Source organism: Cornus florida, unplaced genomic scaffold (assembly GCF_030987335.1).
Source record: "Cornus florida cultivar Cherokee Brave unplaced genomic scaffold, ASM3098733v1 CherokeeBrave_3.0.0_Hap2_Chr11, whole genome shotgun sequence".
NCBI lineage: Eukaryota > Viridiplantae > Streptophyta > Magnoliopsida > Cornales > Cornaceae > Cornus > Cornus florida.
The window spans coordinates 84,223,142-84,236,689 of NW_026775581.1; the positions used below are offsets into that span (position 1 = coordinate 84,223,142).

Genomic DNA, 13,548 nt, shown 5'->3' on the forward strand with positions numbered 1-13,548 from the left:
ATTGGCAACTTTTATCGTCAAATGTGACTTTCTGTTGTGTTCAAGGTGCAGATTGCTTTGAAGTATTGCAACCCATAATTGAGTTTGTGATTCTCAATCATATACTCACTCTACTATTGTTCTTGAGTGGAGTTTTGGTCGTAGTTTCAGTTTCAGGGTTACAAAGTTTTCGTTTGGTTAGCTAGTTTAGAAGGATTCTTTGTTGAATCTCAAGTTTCTTGAATTTTTGGTCAATATATCTTCTTTCTGTAGAGCCCAATTATTAGTAAGGGGCCGTGAATTATCTATTTGAGTAGTACAAATAGTAGAGTTCTTCGTTAGAGGGGTATCTTTTCTTTAATCCGAACTGGTTGTCAGGTGATACGGTAAATGGTGGAAACAAAGGAAGATCAGTAGATGATTCTTTTATAAAACTGGGGACTAGTCATCAAAAGTTGAATTCAGTTGAGGCTTAGAGAGTTTCAGAGGAGTTAATAGGGAAAGAATTTCATGGACGCACATGGAAGGGGCTACTCGGACTTTGATAGGAACACAAGCGAAGAGTTATTCTTGAAATCCTTGATGGAGAATTCGGTTGGAATGCCAGTGCCAACCATGGAAATGTTGGGTTTTAAGAATCTTCCTCATAATGTTCGTACAGATAGTGAGGAACTCTTCAAAAGCTGGCTTACAAATGGAGAGGCAAACAACTATCCTTCTTTTACTTTGTTTTCTGATCCATTTTCAAATATTGATTCATGAAGTGTTGTTCAAATAATTTGAATATCTTAGCTAATTTTATGTTTCAGAGAAGGTCTGAAGCCTAAAAACCCTGATTTTCTTATACCATTTAATTTAATAAATAAATTATTATTAATTCCCTTTCCTTTTCTACTTTTGATTTCTTTGATGGTAACTGGGCTGCTGGGAAATTTTGGGGCAGAATATCAGTTAGCTTTACAGCTGAATATGAGTTTTTTTTTTCTTTCTCAGTTATATGTTAGAACAAGGTTTTTGTATGCTATACACAAGTTTATCTCAGTTCTAGACATAAATACTCCAATGAAGGTTTTAGCCTGTATATTTCAAGAAATAATTCTTTTCACATAAAATTACTCTTGGGAAATATCCATGCATTTCAGTTTTTGTCATTTATTTCCTCTTCTATTAAGTGAATACTACCCCCATTTTGTTTCTTTAAGATGGTGATAGTAAAAGGAAACATTTTGCTATTCAGTTTTTAGTTCACATCATACAAGTACAGTTTTAAATCAACAATACTCATGACTAGAGGCATTCTAAACTTATCCACCTACCTATATTTGTACTCTATGGATAGTGTACCCCGTGGGCGAGTCATGGAAATAATAGGAAACGATTGTGGACTGGCTGTCACTTTAGCACCATAGCCCCGTGCCTTGCAAAGTTATTATCCACTAACACTGTGCTTGTATAGTTTGCTCAAGTAAAGGAACTACATGCATATCTTAGTCTTTTGTATTTCTTGTTTATTTACCTGATTTCAGTTTGTTTTAAAAAAATTAGTCTAACATCTTATGAATTTTAATATCTCCTTGGCGGTCATCCCTTCGATGTTAAAATTATTTTTATGGTACTAGGCATTTTGTAATTTGTCATGAGAAATAGTGAGCATTTACATTCCATTCTGATTATATCACTGATATGCTAGTGATGGAATTATTTGTTTCTAATTTTTCTATATGTTATTGATCATATCATCTCAGGAATCCAGAAGGCACTATCACAATTATTTAGTGGTAGTGCTTTTCTTTAACTGAAAAAGATAATGGAAGGGTACCTCCTTTACAAAGTCAGATAAAGTGAAAATAATTGAATCATTGAAATCCCTCTCTTTACTTTGTTTAAGAGTAACTTTTGATAAATAGTTTTTCTCTAATATATTTTGCTACTTTAATTATACATCATATTTTATCTTTTTCTTCTCTCTCTCTCTCTCTCTCTCTCTCTTCATGTTTATATGAAGTTTTCTGATTTCACTGTTAGTTTTCCCTCTATATTGTTGTTTGTCTCAGTTGATATACTTTTGTTTTCCAGAATCATGGCTATAATTCAACGGGCATAGCTCATCGTACTCGACAAGCATCAAGAAGGTTAGTAGATTGCAATAGTAGACAATTTCATACCTACTGGGTGGTAGAAAGCTTCTTATCCAATACTTGGGTGTAACTGTTTGCAAGACTTCCTTGAGGATTTTGCATTGATACATGCTTGTAGGAGGCTTTATTCCATTTGTATCTTTCTTTGTTCTTTAGAAAAACAATTCTCTTTTCGACTTTCTTATGTATTTGTGATGCTTATGATGGTGATGTCTGCTGTGAAGTCTTTTTTGACAAGAAAAGTCCATGTGGAGTGATGTGTGCAACGAAATCTTAAGATCTAGGGGAAAATATAAGAGGTTGGACAACAATTTTGTTACAATTTCATGCCTTCAGCTTAAGAAACGGATCTCTGAATTTTTATGGTGCTGTAGTAGTTACCTGATGATTCCATAAATTTGAGTAGTGGAAGTTGAAATTCACATATTTTAGTTGTAAACTTGAAATTCTAAATTGGAGAGAACCATTGCATAAATTCAAAGGTATTCCATTCCGTCCATAAATAGGGAAGTTCAATTGAACCTGAGTTCCTTGTAGAATTAGTTTTCCTATTCCTTTTCCTAATTTCACTTGAAGACCCCGAAACTCTAGGGCTAATCATGGCTATGCATTTCACGATGTGTTTCTTGTACTTCTATTATATGACATGATAGATGTCTCTATAATTGCTCTTCAGTATATAGTAGGTCTAAGTTTGCTATAATTTTGATTTTGAAAGGTTTTTGTGCTGTCAAATTTCGTTTAAAGTTTCAAATTTTCAGGAATTATTTTAAAATAGATATGAAGTGTGTGAATCTGTGATGCATAACATGTGGGAAGTTTTTTTGAGCGCCTTGAGAAGTTTAAGTTCAAGAACAATCTTTAGAGGAATCCGTACATGAGTGATGATGTGTTTTACGGGTTACTAAGGCGGTGGCTATGCATGCTTGGTGGGTTGCTAATGTCGTGTTGATGAGTGTTTGGATTTGGAAGGCGAAAGCAAGTTTACCGCGTTATCTTTTTAATTTATATGTTGCTTAATTGCCTATATAAAGTATGATCTCCTATTGTAATGTTGTAATTTAACCATGTTTTCTTTTGATTCTAACTCTCCTCATCTATCGGATAATGGGTCTAGTTTTCAGAATTATTTTTGTCTATACTATCTTATGTAGGGCATTTAAATTTCATGTTAAATGCAGGATATCCACTGAGCTATCCAGCTTATCTAATCAGCAACATGGGGGTATGCTTCAGAAGAAAAGAAGCAATGATATTTTATTCCCACAAAATACTTCTGGGGCTGATGAACCCTCGAGTGACCTCAACCAACATTCAATGAGGTGACTTCTTTACCTTTTGATTTCCTTGAGTGCCTTCAACACAACTATTCAGAATTATTACCCATTTATTTCACTGTTCTATTCCACCTAGGATTATGCTTTCCCTTAAATAAGGATCAGAACGTGTCCGTTCTGGTCATCCATTTTGTCCTTGCAACACCTTTAAACTGAACATGTCATTCATTGCTCATACAGCTATTGATTCTTGTTGTACATGGTCAAGCCATTTCAACTGATTGGCTCTGATGTTATCCTTAGTTGGTGGTACCTCAAATGCTTTTTGAATGTATTCATTTGTATTATGGTCCTTATTCAATTCCAATAGAGCAAGCATTTCTGCTGTTGATGTTGACTGACTTTTGCCTTTATTCAATCAGGAATGCAGTCGAAAGGGGGTGGCAAGCTAGTAACTTACATTTGGCCAAGGTTTGTTTATATTAATACTGCTGCAGAAACATTAGTTCAGCATAATTTTCCTTATAATCTAATATCTCACCTTGCATTGCGTCCATGGTTTCTTATTAATATTGCTGCTGAAACATTAGTTCAGCATAATTTTCCTTGATAATCTCATATATCACTTTGCATTGCAGGCATGGTTTCACAGTTCTCAACCCATGACAAGAAGCCGATCATCTGAATTACGGTATCATTGTTTTCACTTATTATGATAATAAAAATTATATCAAAGGGAGTTTCATTTTCTGGTTAGCACTTTTAGAACAGTCATACCCAGTACGACCTTTTTTGTTTAAAATCATGGGCAAAGTCAAATGCTTGCAAATGAGAAACTTAGGGTTTGAACTCTAGCAGTCCAGGATCCTTTTTCAATTTATTTATAGTGAATTTTATTATTTGAATAAGAGAAATTATTAAGCTTTACATACTTATTTTTCAGGAGGAGGTATGTTGCCATGCAAAACTCTCAAACATCATTGGGTATGGAAACTATGCATAATGTATCTGGGAATGGTGTCAATCTGGAACAAGAATTCGAAAATACGAATGGATTTAATGACATTTCAATGTGTGACATTCCCAATCAGTTTAGCACATTCATGTCTCCATCCAATTCATCGTCATCTACTTTCAACAACCCTCAAGTGGATGGTGTAGATAAAGTTTCTTCTGTTGTGAGTATGTTGAAGGGTACACTAGAGCGCAAGAAGCTTAGTAACCAGATTGAGAAAGGAGGTGTTGAAGAAGATTGCTCTTTAGGGTTTTATGGTGCTCAACAAGTTCTAGGTAACATGAGTTTGGATCAACGACAAGTAAATCATATTCATGAGGTGCCAAGAACTTATCAAGATGTATCCCCTATAGAAGTGAAAGATCCTGGGGTTTTACAAACAGTTGAAGGATCCTTTTATATGGACTTAGAAGGTTTTGTGAATCCTTCAAACCTGATCCAAATTAGCACAGCATCTAGAGAACCTTCGCAAAGTGAATCTTCTGCTGCTGCACCTGTGGTCTCAACTGGTTTTGATGCATGCGATGGTCCCAGCAACTCAGGCCAAACTCTGAGCGTTTGTGAGAGCTCCAGAAAACATGCTGGAAACGGAAGGAGTTCAGAAAATGACTCTAGAGCCAAAGGTACATATAAGATGCTCAAGCTGACTTCAGTGACCAAGTCACAGGCATATCTTAGATTAAGGAAGTTATCTACTGATCATTGTTTGCATTATCTTGCTTGAGTTATCTGCTGTTCCCAGGAACGATTTTTTTTGGTAAGGTGTTCCTAGGAATATTTAGTCTTTCTAGAAGGATTTTTCAGTACTTAGCAGTATATCTGGCCAGCACTTGTGTTTTTATTTGTCTTTTACTTGTTCTCGTATTAGTGTCCATTCTATGAGAACACCTACATTTTATTTTGCTGTGAAAATAGAATTCCTTATGTTAAGCATATGGAATTGCTATTATATTTTGATATTCTTGAAAGATGTGAAGCAGTAGTATTGGAACTCTTTGCTGAATTATCTCACTTCTCTGTTGCATCCTTGCCATGGGCTGGTTTTCTCTTGTTCATTTACTTAAATACTTGAATATGTGCTAAATTATGAACATTCATTAGATGGAAATTAGATTGAATATGTGCTAAGAGGGACCACATATAGAAAATCTTGTCTCATTTTTCACCTTAGTCTCCTCATGTAAACTAGGGCATGTTTGGATGTCCCATGGAAAAAACTGGTCCATTTTGTTAACAAGTCTATCCTTTACAATGCTGCCATTACAACAAGATGGGGCCCTGACTACAAAGGTTGATATTTTATATTTGTATGAAGTTCAAAATGCTCATGAGGGATGGAATCCAAATTTATGACATTTCCAAGAATCATTTTACTTGTTTTCTTTCTCTTTTTCTTTCTAAATATATGGATATTCTCCTTATGCAAATATCTTATTTTTGAACTACAGATATCAGAGAACGAATATATGACAACTTAAAAGATGATCGAAAGGTATGCTCAATCCAATCCATGTACTTTGATAGTAAGTACAGTTTTTGTTCAATTTTACCATGATCCAATTTACTTTGTTGTTTACCTCTGTGCATTTTCAGCAAAAAGGAAGTCTTGTTCGATATGGATCTGTGACGTCAGCTGGCTCAGGTAATCAAATCATTAAGAACTTAACAAACATGACAATTGGCTTCCCATAACTAGATTACAGAGGAATTTTTTTTCTGTTCTTTTCACCTAACTTAGAGAAATATTAGGTTCCTATGATCTGAATCTATTGAGGTGCTAATGCTTGATGATTTTGAGTGAAAAAATCTATGTGCTTTAGGTCATGGGGTGAAGTGATGCTGTAGTGATTTAGGACACATAAAAAAAAAAAAAAAAAACAAAAAAAAAAGTGATGCCGTAGTACCTTAATGGTAGTAAACTATCATGAGGTCTTGTCTAGATAGACAAACTGAAAAATAATAACAAAAGTTAGGGCCATCTCTAATCTTCCCCTCCCAACAACCGTGCATGGACAAGACACTATTAGTAGGGGTCATTGCCTGGTGCAATGGTAAACGCTCAGACTGACAAAACATGAAGTTGAACTTCTGAGTTTGTGAGTAGCCACTTCATGTAAAACAATGCCAAAGGTTAGGTTGTCTCCAGTCTTTCCCTCCCAGCACCCTGCATAGGCAGGACACACATTTGGTAATGCACTAAAGACTAATAATGTGGAATTATTTTATATCATAAAGTTTACATTTTAACAGTCTGAATTGTGCAATGAACTTTGGGCGATGTTGATGTTTTAGAACTTCCAACTCTGTTATTCTATAGGAAAATGAAATATATTTCTTTTATTTTTTTGCTAATATTTGAAGGCGTCAAGAAGCACGGATATAGATACTAGACCTGAATACAAAGATGATACAGATAGGATGACATGAAAAATCCCACAAAGTAGGAGATGGACACGACGAATACTAAATATGTAATTATATATATATATATATATATATATGATTCTATAATATAAGGCAATGACAATTTATTTTTATCAATCTGAGAAGAAAACATCCACAAATCATAATAACAGGTAAGGTATAATTATAAACCTATCATTTTAAGTATCATTCAACTAAAGCAACTCCATAAAAATAATAATAACAGGAGATCGGTCAACATCACAAAGTCAAAATATCAAAATCCAAGAATAAAACATAACAATTACAAATTAATTCTATCATTTAAGTTATATGTTCCATATTATTATAAGACATTATCACAAAGTCACTGAATACATCAGCAAGAGAAAATCTGAACATCTATCATCGAGTAATCTTCACTTCAATGTTAACACCCATGGAAAAAAGAAAGAGGAAAGGATCAGATTATCTCCTTTCCCAAAAAGAAAAGTAAGTATTCATTAATTCATCATTTGATCCAGTTTCATTCACCTCATAATCACCACTGATCCAAATTTTCAACAAGCCTTAATAATTTGACTTTGTGAAATCCCCAACTATTTCCAGCTTTTAACAACTTCCAATTCCAGAAAGTCCTATATATTCCAATCAAAGTGGAATTGTTTATCGTTTAGGATTTCAAAATTTAAAGGGCTTGTTAGAATATCGACTCATGGATTGGCAATTTCTTAATGGAAAACTAGGATTGAAAGATTGAACAAAATGTCTAGTCAATTGCTACACCCACAAAAAGTTGATGAAGACGAGCTCAATGACATATGTGGAAAAAGGTAAATTGAGACCTTAGTGGACATAGAAAAATAGGTTGGGATAATCTATTTAGATGGACTGACCACCCATGACCTAGGTTTGATCTTGAAAAGTATCAAAATAAAGTTTAAACATGTTTTCAATATTAGGGCATTTCAATCAATAAAAAAATTGTTGCATTGATCAAAAACAGTTTGACCCATTCTAAAACACAATTTTATAATTGGTCTACCTTTGTCCTAGTGGCTTTGGGTCTTAACTCCCAAGCCCCATGTCAAGGTATCGAGACTGGTAGAGAGAAAAGAAAGGAAAAACGCAATTGTATAGATCAAAACATGCAAATGTCAAATCTAGCATGTTTAATGATATGAACACATGCATATGAACCCTACTTTTTGTGAGGTATAATTTGAGATTTGAAATTACCTTTTTGCCCTTTCTTGAACCTTTGAATTCCAGTTTCGCCCTTGGGTAGAGGTAAACCTAGCTTTTGAAACATAAACAAATTCTAAAATAAAACATACAGTATTTTGTTTGTACAAAATTAGCCAACATAAGTCCTATTGACCTAATAGGGCTAAAATAACCCATAAATTGTAAGAAAATAGTAAAAGAAGGACCTACTTGGATGGTTAGATTACCCAATGGCTCACTATTAATAATTACGAGTTGTGGAAACTAGCTGGTCGCAGGAGTTGTTGCAGTTGCAGTTCTCTCTCTCTCTTTCTCACACACACACGTCCAAAACTTTAATGTTTTCATTTGGAACCCCCATCATACTTTTGGAACTTTTTGAGAAGCCCTCATGTTGTGTCGCTGTGTGCGTGCTAGCGTTGCACACATGTCAGAATTTAGATACGTATCGTCAGTCACATGTTTAATTTAAAGAAATAAAGAAAGAAGGTACACTTTTTACCGTGTTCAACGCATGTCAGGGTGTGTCTGATGCTTTCCTTTTAGACATGTTCTTGCTTCCTAGGAAGGTGCAATTAATCCTTTTAAAATAGTGTTAATGCCATAAAACATGAAATAATCCAATTGCAAAACTGGAATATTGATGTTACTTTTTGTATATTAAAAAATCATCCTGTACTTGCAACAATTCTTGAAATGTTAGTTGCTGTCTAAATATATTAACATGATCTTTTTCTGCTGCAGTCTAAACATCTTTATCTGATTCAATCTGAAATCATGTTTTACTGGTTTTATAGTTCTCCTTCTCAAGAAAAACTGTTGCAACAGAAATGTTTGTATATGCTAGGTTGGGGAAAAAATGTATAAGAAATGTTAACATACTAAAATTGCTGTCTTACACAAAATTTAATAAAGATTTTTTTTTCCTTTTATGTTGACTTTGTTTCTCTGCCTTTCTGCTTATTTTGATATAGGCACTGTATTTATTGATTATTTGCTACAGATCAACTATGTATCATTATGCTGTCCTATAATTTTCTCTAACCAAAAGAAGTTATGCAGTGGACAAAGCGGATCCCACGAAGAAGCGTAGAGTGGAGAGGTCGCGGAAGTACGTATCACTATCTTGAAAACTTGGGAAGAAATATCTTCTTCCTTTATCATTTTTATTCTTTCAGATACTTTTAGATCTTTTCAGTTATATAGCCTTGGGAATACATTGTCTCAATGTTTTAGCCATTTTGGATGTAAAAGTTGCATGTTTTCTTTGCATGCATTGCTACTTTACACTGTTTGAATATTGTGCTTCTTATGTTTTTTATTGGTTTATTTTTTTCTGATTTAGGCATGGAATTATATGTCATTCAACATGGAAAAATATGTCTTCTCATATTACTTTCCATTATATGCTAAAAGTTTTCCAGCATAATGAACATTTCTTCTAGGTGTTTCCTGTGTTCTTTGGACTGGGAGTTATTATTATCTGTTTAGAAGTAATGTCTGTCCCTCTGTTCTTATGCTATGAAATCTTTTTTGACTTTATTCACTGTTTCAGATGTTTTTATATATTGCTTATACCTTTTAAACATTTTTTTGTAGTTTGCATAAACACTTCTTTCAATGAACCTCAAGAGGAATTCATGAAAATAAAAAACCTTGACCCACTACACCTGATGGGACATGATATCCCTTGCTGAAGTTTTACTCGTGTCTGAATCCAGAAACCACCCCTGGAAGCCTCCTAAAGACCATTACCATCACATGTCGGACTTGGAAATCACTCTACGATTTTCTGTTTTATAGAGTTTGTTCCCAATCTTATACTAAATATCAATCTGGAGTTGTTACGACCTTTACTTATCTTGCTGTCCTGATTATGATTGTTAAGATTTTTTTTCCCCTTTGGCTTTGGATCTCATTTTGTTTCGTTTCTCTTTTACTTAGTTACATGAATATAGAGAGAATTTGTCCACAACATATATGGTTGTGTAGTGATTTGTTGATGAATGGACATACTACATCTTATGTTTTGAACACCAGATGATTCTTCATTTCTAATATACAAAATTGTTCTTCAACCCCTTGATTGCTTTTCAGTGAAATCTGACGTTAGCATGCAATAAGTCCAGATTTTACATAATTAAATAGTCTGGTATTTTCATTATTTGTCACTGGACACAGATACTCGTACTGTTGATTATATATGCTACATGAAGATGAAACCGTGTTCAAACTCAAGTAGATGTTTATAGCAAGCAGGTTGCCTTATGCTTAATTTTCTTGGTGATGTAGAATGGCAGAGGCAAAGGAAAGAAATCTGACACCAGCAATTCCATCAGATATGCAATCTGTTATGAAGCGATGCGACAATCTTGAGAAGGAAGTGCGATCACTCAAACTTAACTTGTCTTTCATGAATAGGTACCAAAACAATCAATTTACTTTCAAATGGGTAATCATATTTTATATCAATTTTAAGGTTTATTTCTTGTTTAGCTCCTCATTCAGTTATTATGAAGCATACACATACATCCATTTCTTTTGGGGTAATGACAGGTGGTATTTGATGATATGCTTGTTCAGTGTGGTGTTATTTTTCTTGCTAAGATTATGTGTGCTCTGCACATGGCATTATGTGCTCCTAAAATAGTAAAAATTTGGGGTTTGCTTTAGCTAGCTAGAAATCTTTTAAGAATAACATTTTTATCATTTAGAATCACGAAATACCTTTATAATCTGAATCTTTGGCACCTGGCTCCCTCCAGCACACCACTGCTAAAATTCTCTCAACTATATATTTGGGTGTGAAAACTGTATGTTTTTTGGTTTGATTGTTGTCTGGATTAGAACAGGGTCCGAGTTTGGATGTACAAAAATCTATTTTATGAAATTGGAACAAATTTGAAATTGCTTGTAAGAAATATATTTTTATTCAGTAATAGCCATTCTATTGAATCATTTCATTCGACGCATCCATAGGCAAAGGCCAAAATGAAATTACTTATTATATTTTCCACCCTTAGACTTTCCGTATACTCAACTAAAGCCTTGTCTTCTACCTTAAGTTTTCACCCACAGGCAATTTAATGACAATACTCAAGAAAACTTTATTCCTAATACATGGAGTTTATTTTAAGGTTTCAGGTTCACAATAATGCACCTGGCTTTGACCGATCACAATCCACCTCTCTGCAGAATTAGCTTGCCATGTGAAAAATAAGACACCCAAAAATAATAAAGACGACATTGATTAGGACTCAATGTGCTTGTTTATGTTGTTTAAAGAAAGAAGTATGTATATAAACAAATAAATATTAGCATCTTGCCACACCTGGCAAGCGGAGTGCTTAGATAACAGATTCTTACTAAGTTATGTTCATTGCACTATGATGTAATCTATCGTGATGAGGAATATATTGAAACTAACTGGAACTGCGTATGATTCTTTTATACTCCATTTTGAAAATCCATATCTAATAATCCGGTGATACCTAGCCATTGAAGTGAGCTTCTACATTTATTGAACTTGATCCTGCTTCTTTAAGACTTATCCAACATATGATGTTTGAACTTGCAAATTTGAGAGCTATAATCATTAATCAGTTTTCTTTTTTTTTTGTTTTTTTTTTTTTTGTGTGTGTGTGTGTGTGTACAAACTATGATAGTCTAAGGTCCTTCGCATGGATCTTACTGTGTGGAAATCAGAGAACACTTCATAGCATGAGAAACGCGATTCAATTTCCCCTCCACAAGCTCACACACAAGCACGCAGATTATGACCAAAACTTAAGCATTTGTGACTTGATGAGAAACTTTCTTTCTACAACCACTTCTTCATGATGCAGGAAATCTGGATATCATGTGTGTCTGTGTGTCTCAGTGCTTGCTATAGTCACTTGCGCACCATCAAATAATATATCTCTATCCTTGTAATAATTGCACTAGTTGACATGTTACCTACTTTGTAACTTTCTATAATCACTGCTATACTTGCCTCCACACAAATGAGGAGGAACCTCCTCATCACCACTAATATGGCACAATGACAAGATGACTGTCTTTTTTTAAATTTAAAACATTTAATGAAAAAACCAAGAAATATTAACATTTTTCTCTCTCATATTTAAAATTCAAAATGGACACATGTTATTCTAACATTGTGACACAAGTTTTGTTCTACAAATTTTATTCTACTTTACCTTTCAATAAATAAATAACTAATAATAATAATTCTACTTCAATGGAAATATACCAACTGTATGAATCTTTTGTCCTATCATTTGAGGTACTATGATAGCAGTATATAGCTCAAGATAGCCTATAAATTGCAGAAAAACCTATCTGTCCCCTTTTCAATTTAGAGATTTTTTTTGTTTTTATTTTTATTTTTAGCATGATTATATTGTCATTATAATCTCCTGGATTATAAAAAAAAAAAAAAAATTTGCCTGGCCAAGATCTAGTGTTTTTTTTTTTTTTTTTTTTTTTTTTTTTCTCTCTCTCTCTCTCTGTGCGCAAAATAGAAGTTTCTGTTTTTGCTCACCATTTTATGTCTAATGAATTTCAGAAAGGATTCTGAACAGACTAAGCAGATAGAAGGGCTTCAAAAGCAGAATGATGAATTGACGGAAGAAAAGGAGCGCCTTCTTGAAGAGATTGAGCGGATTATCTCCGAAACAGGAAAGATGTGAGACCTAATTCTGTTACCATTTTCTCACTTCTTTTTGCCTGGGACACAAAACAACCATTTGTATTTAACCATTTTAAGAAGCCAAGCTGGGGCAACAGTGCAAGGAGTGTCGAAACGTCCATTTCAGCTTTCAAAAGTACCTCAATCTCAAGCAAAATTGATTAAAACAGTGTCATATCATAGGTGGAGGTTGCTTTTCATTGTCGGTATGAAGTACTATAGTCGCTGTATATGGCATAGCCTAACAATGATAATAGCTTCCATTTTGTAAACTTGGAGAGGTTGTATCAGACAGACTAAGCTTCAGTTTCAAAAACTAAGTAAACTAGTTGCAAGGTGAGGTGATTATGATGATCTCTGTAAGGCTTTGTTTGGTTCCCTGGTTTTCGTGAGGGAAAAGAAAAGACAATGCAAAGGAAATTATTTTATCTTATTTGATTTCCATGTAATCTCTCGATTAATCAAGAGATGAAATTCAATGGAATATTGTTTTCCATTCTCTTTCACTAAATTTGAATATTGTGGAAGGGAAAAGGTATACAGCAAGTGCATGTTTGGGAAAAGGTTAACTGGTACCCCAGTCAAACACTTTGTTCATCTCTGGAATTAATTTATTTTTCATTAATTTTGGCTTTCATTTATTAGTACTGCAAATTCAAATTCATTGGACCAAGGCAAGTCCTTGCTCTTGGTGGCAGTTATGAGGAAGCCTCGAGTATATTTTTAAATAGGTCAAATGATTTGGATATTTCAACAGTTTTAGCCCTACCTTTGGAAAGCAGTAAAATAAATTAATACAAAAATAACAAAAATTAAGGG

The 13,548-nt window shown here is 33.9% G+C and overlaps 1 protein-coding gene across 1 annotated transcript; it reads left to right on the forward strand.

Moving 5' to 3' along the window:
• Positions 1-333: 333 nt before the first annotated feature.
• On the forward strand, positions 334-13,162 carry LOC132284676 (protein CYCLOPS-like). Its single transcript, XM_059786801.1, has 11 exons — positions 334-681; positions 2,056-2,111; positions 3,299-3,439; positions 3,817-3,865; positions 4,033-4,085; positions 4,338-5,032; positions 5,858-5,901; positions 6,003-6,051; positions 9,102-9,150; positions 10,332-10,460; positions 12,607-13,162. Exons 1-11 carry the CDS (start codon positions 490-492, stop codon positions 12,728-12,730), a joined length of 1,581 nt encoding a protein of 526 aa, XP_059642784.1. The 5' UTR covers positions 334-489; the 3' UTR covers positions 12,731-13,162.
• The last annotated feature ends 386 nt before the right edge of the window (positions 13,163-13,548 follow it).